The sequence below is a fragment of the Marmota flaviventris genome, chromosome 6 (assembly GCF_047511675.1).
Source record: "Marmota flaviventris isolate mMarFla1 chromosome 6, mMarFla1.hap1, whole genome shotgun sequence".
Taxonomy (NCBI): Eukaryota; Metazoa; Chordata; class Mammalia; order Rodentia; family Sciuridae; genus Marmota; species Marmota flaviventris.
In genome coordinates, this window is record NC_092503.1 from 7,503,376 (window position 1) to 7,522,395 (window position 19,020).

General features: G+C 48.8%; 1 protein-coding gene across 1 annotated transcript in view; it reads right to left on the reverse strand.

Moving 5' to 3' along the window:
- The window catches only part of Igf2r (insulin like growth factor 2 receptor), a 96,339-nt gene that overhangs the window by 76,700 nt on the left and 619 nt on the right, over positions 1–19,020 (reverse strand). Inside the window, exon 2 of the mRNA XM_027939585.2 lies at positions 1,280–1,419. Coding sequence (XP_027795386.2) covers positions 1,280–1,419 — 140 coding nt within the window. The remainder of the gene's footprint in view (positions 1–1,279; positions 1,420–19,020) is intronic.

Here is a 19,020-nt window from a genome sequence, read left to right on the forward strand (position 1 = left end):
ATCTCACAAGCATTCTCCTGGTGGCCTTTCTGCACCTGTGTCAGGCATGGTATATTACACTGCACTTCGCTGCCCCCAACTGCCAGACACACTTCCATTAGCCAAAAACATCATACGCTGGTATTGTAAACAAAGTCAAGAGTAAAACTACATTTTCCCCTTTCTGAAACCTAAACACCACTGGCCAACAGGCTCACTCGTGGTCTCTCTGAATCATCAAAAGATCCCAATGAGGAAACGGGCAATCTTCCCCCAAGTTGTCTACACAGATCACCAAGTAACACAACTGGTCTGACCCGGGAACCCAGCACAACCAGGTCTTACTCACTGTCCATCCCGGGCCTCAGCTGAGGGAAATGGAACAGTCGGCCCTCCCAGGAGACCTGCACCTCTTTATCTGCATCTCTTAACACCACTTTCTAAAACACCCTTTAACTGTGTGCAGGAATCTCCATTCAACATGACAGACAGCCACAGTAAGCCCTCGCCCCAGACTCAAACAGCGCCCAGCACCCTCTTCTGACTACTGCTGGACCCTGCTCAAGACACCACAGTCTCCACTCCACCACTGTTCCTCATGACAGAACAGCACTGTCATCTGAACTGCCCTGGTCAAAAGTCACCTCGGAGACCACACTGTGTCCCCTCCTATGGGCATCTGCCATGACCCCACTCCATGTGACCTGGCAGAGTTGTCGATCCACGGGGACCCACAACCCTCAACAGGAAAGGGATCCTGACCCGAAAAGTAATTTGGGGAAATGACATGAGCCCAAGAAAGGAAAGGTGGCACTTTCCCCTCCGAGATCACCACTCCTCAGGACTATTCAATTTTTCGTGTAAGCCTAAGGCCAGCAACTGGTCTCTGACCGGGAGGACGCACCACCCAAGAATCAGACACCAGAGAAGAAGGACGAAGGGCTCAGGGGAGGGGGCTGGATGACAGGAACCGGACGGACGCACGGGGGCAAGTGGAGATGGCGCAAGAAGAACGTGGGTGGGAAGGGAGAGCCCTGCAGGAAGCATCTTTCTGCATTAAATACACATCTGCATAATTCTCCCCAACTGCTGTTTTCATACGATCCACTAGACGGAGGGAACCTAATCTTATCATCTCATAAGGACATTCAAACTGGCACTTTAACTATTATAAAACATACAATGAAAGTACTATAAAATACTCAGTTGTGGACCCAGCTATATCACACTGCCCTCAACATGAAGCCATCTGTGAACTCATGTCCTGCCACCAGGGCATCTTGCAGTCGCTTATACTTACCCACTGAGCGGTAGGTGCCAGTCTTCAAGTTGTACATACAAACAGCACTGGACGGCCCACACTGACCGATGTCCACATTTCCACAGATGCTGATTTTATAAAGTATGCTATTTTTGGTATCAACAGCTTCCCATATAAAACTAGAAAGGAAAAAAAAAACAACTTGTCATTGATTTGCCAATAATTAAACTTCTCTTATTTTACTTTCAAGTCACACTTGCTTAAACAACCACAAACTAGAAGATACTTTCTTTAACCAAAATACTGAAGCCAAGTATGTTAAGTTGAAAAGAAGTCAGAGCAGAAACCATTAAGCATCACCTCTCTCTGGGAAGATCTCCTTGAAGCCACCACAGGACCTAACAATCACCAAGACTAAAATCGACCAGTAAGATGATAACTGCTGAGGAATCACACCAACTATAAGGGAGTAACTTTTCCAATGGCCCAAAATGCTGAAAAGCCAAGTGAATGTTGGCTAACTAACTTTTTAGTTTTTGCAGTATTTAAAAAAAAAAAAAATAGTTAAAACCAGTTCTGGCATGGAAGACAGCCAGTCCTGCTTCTGATGTGACCTCGTACAGTCACAGTGCAGATCTGAACTGACAGCATAAGCTGCAATGACCCAACTACCCGACTCCACGTGGGAGGAGGTCGGCTGGGGCCCACTCTCTGGAGTGTCTGCACTCCCTGTCCCCTCAGAGCCAGGCAAGCTGCTCCAGAATTGACCTGATGGCCAATGCACCTGCACAGGGAACAAAACAGCTGGCTTGTCACCTTGTCCAATTATCCTGTTCTCTGCTCTTCCCTGGGAGAACGGTGTGTGTGTTGTCAAATGCAACCAACTCCCCAGCAAAGGCAGAAAGAGGACAGGGACTAAAAACTTACTTGCAGAATGCAGAACACCTGATTGCCTTTAGTTCAGGGAGACTGCCAAGGCCCGGCCTTCCGAGATGCGAGGGTGGGTGAGACCACCAGCCTTCACCTGCAGCTCACCCCTGCTGCAGTGCCCTCTGATGAAAGGAAGAGCTGGCTCACACAAGCAGCCACCTCCAGAGCTTTGCACCCCTGTCTCTGGGGCTCTGGAGCAGTGACTCAGCACCCTCTGAGCCTAGAATGTCTCCCACATAGCCTTGTCCAGCAACAGGGGACCACAACAGCCTTCTGGGGTCAGTGGCAAACAAGGCACCAGGCACCCCCATGAACCTCTGCCTGGGGAGCAATCAGATCTACCTCCCAGCAGCCAGGGGAGGCAAGCACACACAAGCAATGCCAGGTCCCCAGCAGGCTTTAGCCAGGGAACTGCTACAAACCTGAAAAACAGGTTGGTGAGTGCCCAGCCTTGGGGTGACCACAGGTTTGACAGCAGTTACTCAACTTCTACATCAGTGAGAGCTCAGCTGCCTCCAGGAGTGAGGAGGATCAAACCTGAGAAAATCACCAGCGGATCACCCAGCACAGAGAAAACCGCCCCCACAGGATTCCTCCCCGCCCTGGGCCACCCTTACTCGCTGGTTCCCCCAAGTATTTCTTGAACCAAAAAGACAAAGGTCCCTGGCCTGCTGGACTGCATGTTCCAGGGAAAGGATGGAAAAGAGAAAAGTACATGAACACTCAGAACGATCCCACCTGCGGGCAGACGCCGACGGACACACCACCAGAACGTGGGAGCACCTGACCAGCCACTGCAGACTGGGGGGTCTCCTGAAATGGCAGGGACCTGACCAGCAGGACCAACCCCAGGGAAAGGAGGAGCGCACCAGGCAGATGACCGGCCACTGCAAGGTGCTAAGGCAGGGAACCTACCACAGTCGCAGAGCAGAACCGAGCCAAGCGGGCAGGGGACAGCGGCAGGCAATGGGTGAGACCAAGGAGGTGGGAGACCCACCCACTCTGTCAGGTAGGGGCCGTGCAGATTACACCAAGCAGTTTTGACTTAATACCTCAAGTAAAGGAAGGTCACTCAACACTGAATTTTTCCTGAAAAGCTTAAGCTCAAGTTTTTATTTGTGAAGTATTAGTAAATTTTTTATCGTTAATTATGGTTAATTACAGAAAAAAAAATGTTAATCCCTTATTGAGGAGCCATGACTAAGTTTTTCCAATTACTAGTCAGTAGATTAGAAACCTCAACATGACCTCCTTAAAGTACTTCACAGTCCTAAGCACATGAGAGATACCTAAAGGTATAATTTTAAATGAGTCAACCAGCAGGAATCCACCCTAAAGAAATTCACACAGGCCGGGGACAGTGGTGCACACCTGTGATCCCAGCTAATCCAGAGGCTGAGGCAGGAAGATGGCAAGTTCAGGGCCAGTCTGGGCAACTTAGTAAGCCCTATGTCAAAATAAAATAAAATGGGCTGGATGTAGCTTTGGGGTGAAGTGCTTGCCTAGCATGTGCGAGCCCTGGATTCAATCCCCAGTACTGCAAAAAAAAAAAAAAAAGAAGAAGAAAGAAAGAAAGAAAAATCCACATAGCACCTAAAATGCTATGCTTTTCTTTAAAACCAGAAACACTACTGTTTTTGCAGAGTGATGTTTACATAAGGTAAGTGTAAAAAGTATGTGTTTGGGAAGAAGATAAATGGAAAGGAGTAAAACAAGGGACATCGTCCTGGTCACCTGGAAATCAGGGTTCCTAGGCAGCTGCCTGGTTACAGTCCATTCTTTTTATGTTTGCATTTTTTAATATATTTTAGTTGTAGATGGACACAATACTTTTATTTGTTTTTACTTATTTATTTTTAATGTGGTGCTGGGGATCGAACCCAGTGCCTCACGCACCTAGGCAAGCACTCTACCACCTAGGCAAGCACTCTACCACCTAGGCAAGCCTCTACCACTGAGACACAACCCCAGCCCCATATTTGCATTTTATTCCTTTTTTTCCTCAAGACTTATCAAAACGTACAGGGTGCTGGGAGCAGGCAGGACGGGTTATTAAAGCCCTCCACACCCTGGCTCTTCCCAGGGCTGGCGACCTCCACAGACTCACACACCACAGCACACAGCGAAGCGCTGGGATCTGAGACCTGAGTCACATCACTTAAAAACGAAGGAATGGTCACAGCACATTTCTAAGCTGGCTAACAAGGCATCTGCAGGCTGTCAGTACTTGAAATACTCTAAAGCCAGTGGGCGCTGTGTCTGCTTTAAAACAAACACGCCTGGCGTCTGGCATCACAAAGACGGGCGCAGTCACTCAGCCAAAATCATCTCACTGGAAACTCGAGGTCACAGACGATGATACGCTCTAGGGTACAGACCCTGGGGGGATTTGACTGTCAAGCAGACACACTCCCGTAAGTAGCAAAGACGTCTTAAAAGCTACTGCATAATAAATTTAAATATAAATTTAATAAACTTTAATTTTTAATTTTAAGTTAATGAATTTAAATAAAAATATCTAATAGCAGTTTTTAAGCATTTTTCTCCACATATCTGAAACTAGATGATTCTGGATTTCTTGCCAGATTAAAGTACAAGCCACCAGAAAGGCCTAGGCACAAATCATTCTTTAAAAATCAATACTAAAATGTAAGAGCACTAGGATGGTAAGAGGAGCCAGAGAATAAAGGTATCAGACCAAGAATACGACGATATCTTTGAGAAAATGACCTTTGGTCTAAAAGTCTATTAGAAACTCTCTACTTAAAGTGAACACACACAGCTAAAAGCAGCACCTCCATCCAAAGGACACAGCTCCAGGAGCAACCAGGCAAGCGAGGCGGCTTGGCTGGGACCCCAGGAAAGTCCTGCTAGACTAAGCTAGCTCAGCTTGCGAAATACAGACTTGGGGTGGTGCAGGGAAAACGCAGCGAACACATGAGATCAAAGAGAAAACTAAGCTATAACATTAGAACTTTGGATTTTAACAAGAACCGAAGCTCTGGAAGAAATACCGGCCAGCTCTGTGGCCTTGCGTCCTCACTCACTCATACTCAGAGTGGCTTAAATGTCTTTGCTACGGCCAGCAACCTCCCTGGCAGGACAGCAAGAGGCCCCCTGGCATGTTCCGGAAACTAACACTCCTTCCCAGAGGCTCTTCTAAGACCCTGCTCATCAACGGGGGCGGCAGGCAGGAGAGCTGAAGGCCGGGGAAGCAGCCGGCCATCTGCACACATGGCCGCCGTCACTGCCCACTGTCCCAGCCCTGCAGAAGTCAGTCACCATCCTCGAAGAAGGCGCCTCCTCCAGGGAACACCAAAGCCCCCGTGAAGACCCCAGTTTTGAAAATTATAACAGCTAGCCCAATCCTCCCTGGTCCACCTCATCTCAGAGTACACCGCTGGCTAGCTGATACCCTCATGCTCTCAGGGCTCCAATCCAGGTCAAAGACACTGCATGCCACACGACACCTCTGGGCGACCTGCACAACCCTGTGAATCTGCAGCTCTGGCGCCAGCTTGAGGGCACGTCACCCACACCAGGAGCATCTTCCAGGTGGCTGTGACCCCACCACATGGACAGCAACACCACCCTCCCAAAACCACCAGCAGCAAATGCAGAACCACTTTAAAAACAAAAAAAACAGACATTTGTTCCTCACATAAAGTAAAAACAGAAGACCCTGGGATGGAGGCGGGAAGATCTCTGTTCTCACCAACCAATTCCTTCTCTGTGACCTACTCCCACCTGTGGCTCCCAAGGTCACTCTGGAGGTCACCTGCATTTCTGTCCCAAGAGAACCTTTATTCACCCATGGGTTGAGAGGGAAACCGAGGCACTGGACAAGGCTCACCCACGGGCGCTGACCCTGAGCCACACCTGCCCCAACCCCTGACACCATTTTCAATCTCCCAAGTTCCTCAGCTTGAAGTCAAAGACCCCAATGGTCCGTCATGAGGTGACAAAGCCAGAAATAAATCCAGGTTGGTCTGAGCCCCATGGGCAAGAGCTGAACCACCAAGGTAAACAGTCTCATTGTTTTCAACTTTGAATCATTTTCAGTTTTTAAAAAATATTTAGTTTGAATTACCACAGTGAAACGAGCTAAACATGCCACAAAAATTCAGTGTTTAGACTTTGTCACAAAGTGCCATTAAGATGACAGATTCCTGTATGGCATGAAGATTTCCAAATTCCTAGTACACCGTGCAACCAACCGGTACTGTGTAATCTGATTCATTAAAACAATAATTACACAGAAAAACGCATCTCTACGTATGGAAATTCCCTTCTCAAGTGTAACGTTCCATGGTAAGGAGGCAGGTGACTGCCAAAGGCTTGGCCCCTGCAGGGCGGCCTCCAGGGAGAAGCTACGGCCTCTGGATGCCCTGCACTGGCCCGTGGGCAGACTGCCTGCTCCCAGCCCAACTCTGCTTTCTCTTCTGTAGTCTGTGTTGCCAAACTCCAGAGGTGCTACCTCAGCCATCTACGCGACCTCTCCTGGCACCGCGCAGGCCTCCATAGGAGTGACAGCAAGTCCTGTCTATTTGCATCCTAGATGGTGGCAGACTCCACCAAGGAACCTCTACACTGTCTTCCTCCCTTCAAATTCACACCTTCCTTCAAGTTACTAAGCCAAATAGTAGAGTGTGACAAGTGTCATCAACAACCCAGGAAGGTCCTACAAACCATCAGTCCAGCAGAAAATGGGGGAGGGGCAGAAGTCACACCAGCCAATGACTTCAAAAGGCAGCTCTGATTTTGCTGAGATACACCCTTGACCTGGGCAGGAGCCGAGCACACAGTCTGAGCCTTCCCCCTTCCAGAAAGCTCCACAATGCCCGCTCTCACAGGTGCTCTCTCTGCTCCTGCCCAGCCGCCCTGCAGAGCCGTGGCCATCCACACCTGTGCAGTGGCTGGCAGGTTCCATTTCGACCTCACTTGGTTTACATTTCTAACGTCCTGAAAGGTGTGGGCAGATCACCACCTAGAAGGACACACACAACTAAAAGCCGACTACCAACAACCCAGAGGCGGGGAGGCATCTGCTCCCACCTTCCCAGCACCATTACAGCCAATGTCACCCCTAGAGCCCACACTGGCCAGGCCCAGACCAAGCGAGGGGCAGCAGAGCTGCAGCCAATCTAACCAGCTAGCACTCTGGCCTTGCACCTGGACAGGCAGTGAAGAGAGCCGCACAGCCACTGCCACTGACTGGCTTCAAGCCATTGTGACACCAATATCAAAAGTTCTCTCTCATGTCACCTCTGAACGCTTGTAAAACTGCAAGACATAATGTCGAGTTCTTTCATTTTTAAAACAGCTAACACTAAAAGTGAGTAAAATTCTATGGCCAAAATGTATGACATGCCCGATCCCTTGAAGGAAAAAAAAAAAATCTTAGAACCCAGAAAACTGGGTTCCTCCCTTCCAACAGAAAATACTCAATGAACTATCATCACATTCTGTCCCCTCCTCATTTACTGTCACACACACTTTTTGGAATATCTCCAAGTTCCCTCATTCCCTGTGAGCCTTGGGGTTTTGGTGATGGGCGTGTAGCTGTTCAACATTGTATTACTGGCCTAGCATAACTGGCATATAGGGCGGGTACAACAGAACCAGTCATAATAATCATGTGTGAATCTGTAATTTAATTCCTTTAAAAAAATAAAAAAAAAAAGAACAACAGTTGGCAACATACAGCGAACTCCATCCAGCTAGATGCTGTAGTCACCAGCAAGAGGAAAGCTGTGAATGAGCCACAAACCCACACTTGGAGACAGGGGGGTGACAAGTCTTTCCAACCTACACATCCAGGTTTTCTAACAGAACACTCAGGACACTGTGCGCTCCTCACTGACCCTTGCTGTTCTCAGCGTCCCAGCTCACATGGCCAGCCCGTGAACCTCAAAAATCTGGACCAGTCCCCTAAACTAAGAAAGAAGGCAAAGAGCAGGGAAGGGGGAGAGCACGGGAGGAGAGGGGGCCCCCAGGCCCGCCGCAGAACAGGGCCTGGCCCCTGCTACGGACAATGCTCTGCTGCAGACGCGAATGAGGGAAAAATCTGATCTGGCAGGATGGCCCTACCCTGGTGTGAAGCTGGGGAACACAGGAGTTTGCCACAGCGCGGCCCAGGCTTATATAGGAAGTACTTCACTTCCTACTCTAACAAACCCACAAAGCAGGATAAAGATAGGAGGCTTGTTTTGGTTTTTTTTTTTTTTAAAGGCACAAAGTGCCAGGCATTACAGCCTTTGGTTTTCCTAGACAATCACACAGGGTCTGGAAGGGGGAAGCTGGCTGGACAGGGGGCCCAGCTGGAAGCTCTACATCAGCCATGGCCTCTAAGTCAGCAACAGGCCTAAGGGAACAGGGCAGCCAACGGGGGCCAGCATCCTGAGCGTAAGTGAAACAGCCAGGAGCGAGAAAGGGCCCTTCTCCCAACAGAGGGAAGGGCCCCAGGGCCCGAACCCTGGCCCTCCACTGAGCAACAGGCTGGGGAGACTCACCTAATCTCTAAGCCCTAACTTCCTTGTCTAGAAAACCAGCTAACATGAAGGTCACTGTGAGGGACGAACCTAGACCAGGAACACAGGGCTTCTGAGACCTGGGATCCAGGCTTTCGTCTGGATCAAGAGGATTCAGACTGCTTGAAAGTTGAGTTTTCAAAAAGGTAAGTTAGCTTAGGCCTCCCCAAAGATGTCACATGACACTGGGAAGGAACTAGAGAGGCGGGTGGGGAGGGTGCTTAGTCCTGGGCTGCCACAAAGCCTTGTAGGTTCAAACAGCAACTCTTTATTCCCGAACTCTCACCGGCCTCTACACACACTTCCCGGGTTCACATTCCCTCCACCGGGCTCCGCGTGCCAATTCTCCCAGAACCCCTCGAGAACTCAAGGGGAACTTCAAAGTAGTGGGCGCCTGAGGCAGCAGGATCCGCCCTAATCCCGGAGCAGGGTCACCTTTCAACCATTCCCTCTCGCAAAATGCCAGCGTCATTCCGACTAAACTGTGGCTCTCAACACTGGGCCACATCAACAGAGCCAATGGAGCTGGCCTCAAGTCCAGGGCATGGAGGTGACACAGACACACATACAAGTGCGTCCTGGGGTTTCTGCTCAGGGCAGGCCAGCAACTGGGCCTCCCCCAAAACCCCATGCCACCTAGCCACCAGCTGCTGTCACCAGAAGAGAGCCCAGAGGAGCAGGGTGACACAGGACACACTTCCTCTAGAGGCTTGGCTGAACTGAGCTGCCAAGTGCCCTTCCCAACACAAAGGCACGACCACTCCCTGTGCTGCAGCTGGACAGGCCAGTGTTTCCACCCCAACCTGCTCCGTGAGATTTCCTAAGATGAGAGTCAGGGTCTGGGTTCTGGCGCTTTGCCGCTCCTCTCCCCACGCGTGGACGACTGGAGCTAGCCAGCCCCTGCTCAGCGCAGTCCCAACCCTGTCCTATGGCCCAAGGATACAGAAACCCTCCTGGACCCAGGCCCTTCCTGTAGAGCCCTAAGCACAGGAAGGTCAGCCTTCTAGGTCCACAGTGCTAATGAGGCCACCAGGTGCTGGTCCTTCACAATAGCCAGTTAGTGGACACAGGACAAAAGCCCCTGCTTTGAAGATGCAGGGGTCAAACCTTGGGACAGGCACTTGAGCCCAGCAGAAACCAACACCCAGCGGTGGAAAGGGAAACCTGTTCAAAACAATCAGTTCTCACCTTGTGCTCACAGAAAGGGGCTGCCACATGTCACCTACCAACAATCTGGGCACTGATTCCTGAGCGACTTCTGAATGCTCTCCCTCCACTCTCTTGCTGCTCAAGGTGCCACACCTCACCCCAGCCTCCTGAGGCCACCACCCAAGGTCACAAATTCAGAAAGTGGCCAAGCTAGCCAGGCCTGCCCTGCCCCAGGGAACGAGCTATCTCCACCACATCATGGCCAACTTAAGGGGATAACAAGCAGCTGAGCACTAAATCCAAGCAGTTAGAACCTGCACATCTCCATCAATCTAGCAAAACCTCGGAAGGCCTCAAAGTCACCCGGTGGCCTCTGGCCCCAGCTGACTCTGGTCTCTTTTGTCCCCGCCGTCCCTTTCTCCTGCTGCCCCAGTGCCTCAGCCACACTGGTGTGTCCCAAAGAGGTCCTGGAAGGCTCCTCCCTGCAAGGGGGCACTTCACAGAAAGGACTGGGGACATATAGAGAGCCCCCACAGCCCCAGGGCCCCGCCCCAGGAGCACGCTGTCTTCTCCAAAGGTCCATGGCGAAGACAGAAGTGGTGGCTTCACTCTGCGTGTGGAAAGTAACACTTGCACAGGGACAGGTGGAGGGAGGAGGTGGGGAAGGATGGGGTGACTCATGGGGCCTCCCTGTCATTTCTAGGAAACCCGCTTTGCTAGCACTTCTCTTCTGGGGGCTTGGTGTTCTATTTGCAGGCCAGGGTGTGTCGAGGGAGGTTTTCACTTTAAGTATAAAACAGCTGTTTTAAGATTCATCACTGACTCTGGAGGAAAGCTGAAGTACCCAGATGGCACCAGATTAACTTTTACACACAATCGAAACCCTGTGGTCAGGCCTCTCCTGCTGGGGCTCTGCTCCATGACACACACTGGGTGAACGATTCAGGCAAAAGCCTCAACTTTCCTCTCCAGGCGCCCCCCAGGCAAACCCAGTGGCAAAGGCCACTGCTCAAGGTTGACACATTCCCTCACCTTTCCCTTTGTCCTTCTGGATCCTAAAGTCCACTGTCTCTCATCTCCTAGACCCTCTGCTCTGCAGCTCTGCTCCTCTGTGAGAGGCAGGAATCTGCCCCCCATCCGGAGGAACTGCCCTCCCCAGCGCCTTACTGAACAATGGTTGCCCCAGGGGATCTAGAAGCCCACAAAAGGAAAAAGAAAAATCCCTCCAAACGACTCTAGCTGGTCTGACCAGCCAGCCTCATGCTAACAGGAATGGGAGGGCCTGGGAACCCCACCTTTGGAGGATTCATGCAGACCTGCCCCCCTGCACTGGCCAACAAAGAGACATGATGTGGCCTTAGGCACCTCCCGAACCTGGCCAGCAGCAGCTGGTCTTCAGCTGCACAGCCAGGTGGGGTTAGGGAAGTGCTCTCACACCAACCTCGAGCCTGCGAGCTCTTCCTCCCACCCACAGCACACGTGGGAGCACTCACTCCCGCCCTCAGGGAAGCCTGGGTAGGTCCAGGTGAGGACAGAAGCCCTCTGACGGCTGACCCCCCTGCAGAAGCCACGGGGACTTCCTGACTTCTTCCACAGACGGACAAGGAGGTCTTCTCTTCTTCCCCTGGGCAGTACCTCCTTCTGTCCTGGCCACTCACTGCAGGAGCTGGGTGGAGCAGGAAGGGACGCAGGGCCCTCTCCAACACACGGCACCTGGCACCCACCCAAGCCCCACACCTCTTATCAAGCTCCTCATTGTTCCAGGGAGTTTGAGCTGGGAGGGAGCCCTGGTGACTGCATAACTCAGAATCTCAGAATTCTGGATGAAAAATGGACCTGGAGAACCACAGTCTAGTGGCTTTAAAACTTTTTTCAAACAGTAGAAACCTTTCTTCCTCAACAGGAAGCTCACATGGAGAGTCAACAGACAAGCAGCAGTGCTGCCAGTTGAGGCCGAGTCTCCAAGACACCAACAGAGAGCTCCTCATGCCTAGTGACAGGCTGGAAAAACCAATCACTGATCCAGGGCGGGACCCCAACGGGTAGAGCCACCACCCCATTTCTGCACATCTGGAACACTCTAACTCCCACACCAAGCCTGAAAACATGGTGGCAACCCCATCTGACTCAGGAGGAAACCAAGACCTTGAGGTCCTGCAACTCGCCCAAGGCTTGGGGAAGAAGCCTGGACACAAAACCAGAAAAGTGACTTCCCAAAGTGACTCTCACCCGTCCTGAGGAGGAAGACCGGAGAGAAGTGATCTGACAAAGCCAACTCAACCCTCAGGGGCAGGACACAGACGCTGCCAATAGCCATGAGCAGGGTCAGCAGCTGCTCCCAGCAGGAACAGCACTGGGTGATAAGCGGGAAGATGACAAGAGCTCAGGACCCAAGGCCGGCCACCGGCATGCCCGCCCAGCGCCCCTCCCTCCAACACAATGTATAGCCATGGTCCAACGACTCCCAGCCCTGCACAGCTGCACAAGGAAGCAACAAATGTCCCTGAGGAGACGCTGCGCAGAGCAGGCACAACCACGCATCACCGGCACCAGGAGGGCACAACACCATGAGGTGACAAACTCCCAAGGAAAAGGAAAGCAAACAGCCCTCAGGCAGAACCTGGCAGTGTGTACTGGAGGGTGACAGAGGCAGCCATGAGCACCCATCACCCTGGGCCAACGGGAGGGCAGGAGTGCAGCAAGGACTCGCCTTCAACCCTGTCCAAAGTGGCAGCCAGACGCCAGTGCCCAGCAACCCGCCAGTCAAGAGGAACAAAGTGGGTCGGGGGAAAAGCTTCACAGCACAGCCAGAACTCTGAGCCACACCAACTGTTTCTTCAAACACATACAACACCCCGACGTGCCTAGGTGTGAGACCACAGGGGAAACTCCACCACACTTACTGCACAACCCTGGGGTAGGAAGGAGTCCATTCTGCATTACTGTTACCAAAAGCTCAGTCCTTGTCCCTGATGCCAAGCCAATAATGAGGACAGTTTTGAGAAAAAGAAAAAAGGAGGTTTATTGCTTTGCTAGCAAAGGAGAAACACAGGGGACTCCTGTCGCAGAGGCCTAGATCCTGCCCATCAGCAGGGACGGGCTTTTAAAAGAGGTGATTCAAAGGCTACAGGCCACGAGTTCTCTGTGGAAGTGGTGATTCACTTGTTAATTTCTGAGATCTCTGGGTGCCATCCCCAAAGTCTGGACTACTGGTTCCTGTGGTGGGTGTGTGCTCAAGGGTAGATAAATCTGCCTAAAATGGGGAAGAAAGGTAATCCTGTTTCCCCTGAGAGTAGGGACGGGGAGAAGTTTGGGAGGAGCAGGGAGAAAGGAAGAGAAACATGTCCATTCTAAAAATAAACTGCAGTAGCAGGGCAGCAAGGGCTGTATTCAAAGCCTAAAGTGGATGCTGTTACATTACTACAATTCAGCACGTGAGGCAGGTGACTTTATAAAGAGATTTATTCTACTCATGGTCTTGGGGTGCAGGACCAAGGGGACCCTAGTGGTGATGGAGCATTTTGGGGGCTCTCCCGTTTCCTATACAGTCACCAGTATCTAATGGGGGGACCTCCACCCTGACAGCTTTATCTAATCCTAATCACCAGGGCTAGATTAAGTTTCCACCCTCTTAACACCTTACAGTGGGGGTTCAACTCAACACAGGAAGCTGAGGGACCACTCAAACCACATCCAGGCTACAGCACCTGGAAAAAAAATTCTAAAAATTTATTGGACCCAGAAAGTTTTAACTACTAAAAATATGTATGTATGTGGTGGGGGGGGTGTATGTGCTGGGGGTCAAATCTATCACTAAACTGCATCCTAACCCAAATAGACAGACTTTTGGGTCCCAGAAGAAAATATACAGAATTAATGGACTGGAGATTGGGGGTGGGCGGTGTCCAAATCTGTAAAAGTGCAGTGGGGCTCAGAAACATTGCTTTGAACATTTGCTCTAAACATTTCTTAATTATGTAAAAGGATTTAAGATAAAAGATCTTTGCTTTCAATTCAAGCTAGAAACAGAAAAATTAATTGAAACAGAGGATATACCTGAATAAAAAATGGTGATAGATCGTGTACAAAATTTAGAAAGACTAAAAGAAGGTAAATATATCTTTGGTAAATATAATTAAGAAAAAAGTGTACAAATAAGCATTAGAAACTTTTAAATTTACCTACATATAAAGAGTATTTTTGAAAATATGAAAGAGTAGCATTGTACATATTTACATATAAATGTATAACTAAAACGACAATCTTCTAGGAAAAGAGAGATTATCAAAATTGGCTCAAGAAAAAGTAGAAAATCTGAATAGACAAGTGAGAGTAGATAAAACTGAACCCATAGCCAGGCACAATGGTGCAGGTCTATAATACCAGCAATTCTGGAGGCTGAGGCAGGAAGACCCTAAGTTCGAGGTCAGTCTCAGCCAATTTAGTGAGATCCTGTCTTAAAACATTTTTTAAAAAAGCTGACATAGAGCACACTGAATTCAATCCCCAGTACCACAAGGAAAAAAAAAACAAAAAACTGAAATCATAATCAAAGACTGTTCCCCACTTACACTCTACCTCTCCGGGATCCAAGGTCTCAGGAGTGTGCTGCTATGATGTTTGACCAAAATTTACTGAACAGAAAATGTCCAACTTGTATGAAAACAGTGACACTACATAGAAAAATACTAAAAGCTAACCAGCTCTGTCCACAAAGCAAACATTCCTGATAACAACATCAGCCAAGTAAATCACAACAAAAGATAAGCCAGGCTCACTTAAAAGCTTAGCTGCCAACATCCCACATACAACATTAGTAAATAAGACTACATATATTATGGAACACAATACACTTTCACCCTTTCCTGACATCATACATAAAAATTAAACCAAAAAAGTAGACATAGTGATAAACACTACAGTTAAAACTTTAAAACACGTAGAATCAAACACAGGAGAGGCTCTTTTGTGACCATGGGGTAGACCAGTGTTTCTCAGTTGGGGAAGATTTTGCACCCCAAGGGTCATGTGATATGTGTGGAGCCAGACGCAATGCCCGTAATCCCAGTAACTCGGGAGACTAAGGCAGGAGGATTGCAAGTTCAAGGCCAGCCTCAGCAACTTGGTGAGGCCCTAAGCAACAGAATGAGACCTAGTCTCAACACACACACACACAAAAAAAAAAAAAAAAAAAAAATTAAAAGGGCTGGGGATGGAGCTCAGTGGTAAAGTATGCCCAGGGCATTCCCAGTACCAGAAAAAAGAAAAATGTATGGAGATGTTTCTCTTTGCCTACATTGGAGGAGGGGTGCATGGTGGAAAGCGATCTTGGCATCTAGTGGGTAGAGGCCAGGGATGCTGCTTAACACTTGAAATGCAAAGGAAAGCCCCCTCCAACAAAGAATTATCTAGCACCAATAATAACAGTGCTGAGGTGGTGAAATTCTGCAGCAGATGAAGATTTCTCAGGCTACAAAAAGTTATGAACCATTAAAAAAAATAGGTAAGTTGGAGTCATAAAATTTTAAAAGTATCTGCTCTTCAAAGGACATCACTTAAGACTGGAGGAAAGCATGACACATGTAACGTATCTAAGAAAGGGCCTGTGCCCAGAGCCCCTAAGAAATTCCTCAAACCCAATAAGGAGACCCAAACAAACCATTAAGGGGTGGGGGAGGCAAGACATTATTTCTACAAGACACTCCAGGTGAGTCTGTATGGTGCATAAATACAGGAAGATATTCAAGATCACTAGGTATCCCAGAAAATACAAGAAAAGATGCTCTTTTCTTGTCCAACACCATGAGCAGCAGGAATATGAAAATCAAAACACTGCGATACCTGATAAACACACTAGAATGGCTAAAATTCAGACTGGCAAACCAGCATGGTAGCACACACCTGCAACCCCAGCTCCTGGAAGGGCTCAAGCAGAAGGACACTGGCCAGCCGGGCAGCACATCAAGACTGATGCCAAGCGTTAAAAGGGCTGGGGATGGAGCTCAGGGGTACAGTGCTTGCCTAGCACACCCAAGGCCCTGGGGTTCAACCCCCTCCCCCCGCCCCATGCTGGGGGGGGTGGGGGAGGCAAGACCAAGTATTGACAAGGATGTGGAAAAGTGGAATCTCACTCATTGCTGGTGGGAAAGCCAAGTGGACAACACTTCAGATCACAGCTTGGCAGTTCCCATAAACTCAAGCAGCTATTTCTACCTCCCCTACACCATCCATGACCAGCTGGGACATTACCAAGAAATCTCCACGGCTGGGACAATCCAAAGAAGAAAAGAAGACGACACACAAAAGCCCCCTCAAAGTGATGAGATGCACTCTGCCACTGGACCCAGTTCTGAAGCTGCTGAATTCTCTCTGCCCAGTACAAATAGAGAGGATAACATCTAAAATTATTTTTCTCAGCCCTGTCTTCTAAAAATCTTTCTTTCTATGAAACTTTGATAAAAGATGTGAAGCCAAATTAGACATTCATTCCCTAGGAATCTGTTGCAATGCTGTTCTAAGAATTAATGCATGAGGCCTAATGTAACCATAATTATCAGTCATAGACTTCTGCACACATTTATGGTTAAAAGAAACCTATATACACAAATGGATGTGATCCAAGCTAACATGTGGCCCAGATTAGGCATATAAGCACTGTTCCTTTTGAAAAACTGCAGGAGGAAAAAAAAAAAAATCCTTAGAGATAGCAACTTAACCAACCTCAACTCCCAGCTGGCTTCATTATTCTCTTGTCCTCAATAAAATAAAAACTTTCCAGCATTTATACCCTTACACCTAAAAGATTTGGGGAAAACGTGTTCTGTATGAATTTTAAAGCATCTAACTACCTAAAGTTAAGCCACACCAGTGCATTTATCTTATCAGTACACTTAAGATTCACTGATTAAGGATGTTAACATCTAAGTAAAGGGTGAAAACTTGCTTTTATATACATAATACAGCATCTTACAAAATTTAAAGCATGTGGTAGTAAATATAGGAACAGACCGGCAGAGAGCATTTTGGTCACTTCTGATGGTTTTGCATGGCCTGGCCTCTGCCCTCTCCTCTTGTTCTCATTGATCCTGCCCCAATGACCTTCGTACATTCCTTCCCACCCCAGGAGCTCTGCCCAGGCCAGTCACACTGGCCTCAAGAAACAAGTCCTTTCTATTGTCTCCCAGGAAGCAGCTGAGGACAATCACTAACTTTTCCCACATCGCAGGGCTCACCTGGCACAGCACTCCTCCTGCCACTCACAAAACATATTACCGAATCTCTTCACAGAACAAACACTTATTTAAAGTGCTGCTTGGAGCCAACTACACTTGCGGGGCTTTGCCACGCTGTGCAGGAGCAGGCCTCTCCACGTGCACAGCGGTCCTGAAAGCCACGGCCAAAATGGTTCCTCCAGTTTCCTTCACCTCTCCCAAAAACCAACTGCACCAGGAACTGCACCACACCCCAGGAGTGAAGCTAGGGCCACTGCAGTCTCCACGTGCAACTATGAGGCAGTGACTGGGGAAAGGTCATGTGAAAACCCACCTCTGAAGTGATTGGCAGGTTTGCTGTCCTGAAGAAATCTGACAAAAAACACCAACTTTAGAGCGATTCCACGACCACAGAGGTTACATCTTACGCTAACAATGCTCATCTACCTAAGAACCCTCCCTGGCACTGGCCATTATGCCACAGGTAACTGTGGCTGGAGTATGTAGTTACAAAGGCTCTTCATACTGGATTGTGGGCCCGTGTTCCACTTGGAGATAAGGTGAGTGAACGCAGGTTCTAGACACTGTGGTGACTAACCTAATGCACAAGTGAAGGCCCCTGAAACAGCAATGTCATTCTCCCCTCAAGGCCAAGTTAAACTTTAGCTGTTAAAAAGCGAATATGCAATTAGCTAACAAGACCAAAACTTCAACTTGACCATTAGTGCAACTGTGCTAATTTCTTGTTGAAGTTCTTGGTTGAAGTAGTCTTTTTTTTTTAATATCTATTTGGTTTATATATTTTTATGTGGTGCTGAGGATTGAACCCAGTGCCTCACATGTGCAAGGCAAGCACTCTGCCACTGAGCCACACTCCCAACCCCTCAAGAAGTCTTTAGTCCAAAATTTCCTGCTTTATAAGTGTGTGGGCCTGAACTTGCCTAAATTGCCTCCCTTCCTCCATATCATGAATTTGTTGCTGCAACAATATATCTTCTCACAGTTCAGGAGCCTACAAACTACAGAACAGCAAACTCCCTCCCACCATCCTCCCCTCCCCTAAAAAAGGTAAACAAATAAAGAATAAAGAAACCCAGATGGGTTTCTATTCAGGTCAGCTTCAACCTCCCTAAAAGAATAATTCTGCAAATTCTGAATTCAAAGTGCCATTTTTAAAAACTACATCTGATAAAAGGTAAAATAAGGACCCCATAAACCCTAGCTCAGCTCAAAGTAGACTCCACTTTATTCTGAAAAGTCATCTGCCAAAAGAGAAACTGTTGACTGTTCAGAATTTTCGTCCTGCTTGCTTTTTACCCAAGTTTAAAAAAAATAAATAAAAGCTGGATTTTTCCATCAATCTAAACAGTCCAGAGAAGGTCAGAAAACTCCTGGAATTGGCAGTTCCCCAGGCCCACCTCCTGGTCCTAGTGGAACACCAACAAACCTAGATAGGACCAGTGATTACACAATCGCGGTTCCCAGAGCAGAAGACTCCAGGAGAATAATCCACCCCGGAGACAATGACATCATGTGAGCAACCAGACAGGAAGTTGGCTTGGAGAAGTGAGGGGGTAAAGTCTTGAAAGCCAACACAGGATGACCATCCCCGACCCCCAATTAAAAGAATTACAAAACAAAGTCATATACGGCCAAAAACCCACTTAAAGAAAAAATGGAAACCCGTAAGTAGGAAATCAATCAGCAAACGAAACCAACACGACCCAACTGCAAGGCCATATGCGTGGGTTCCGACTCACTGGTGAGTCTTTCCACACTTGGGGGCCTAGCCAAAGCCTCGCTGGTGGAACTTTAATGGAAACATGCAGTGGGTCAAAAGCAAAGCCTCCTCCAACTTCGCAGACGCACTGGTGTGAGAGGGCAGGCGCTGGGCGAGACGAGCCATAGAGTGATACCCAGTCGGGTCGGGCGGCCGGCGGTCGCACACAAAGCCGCCCTG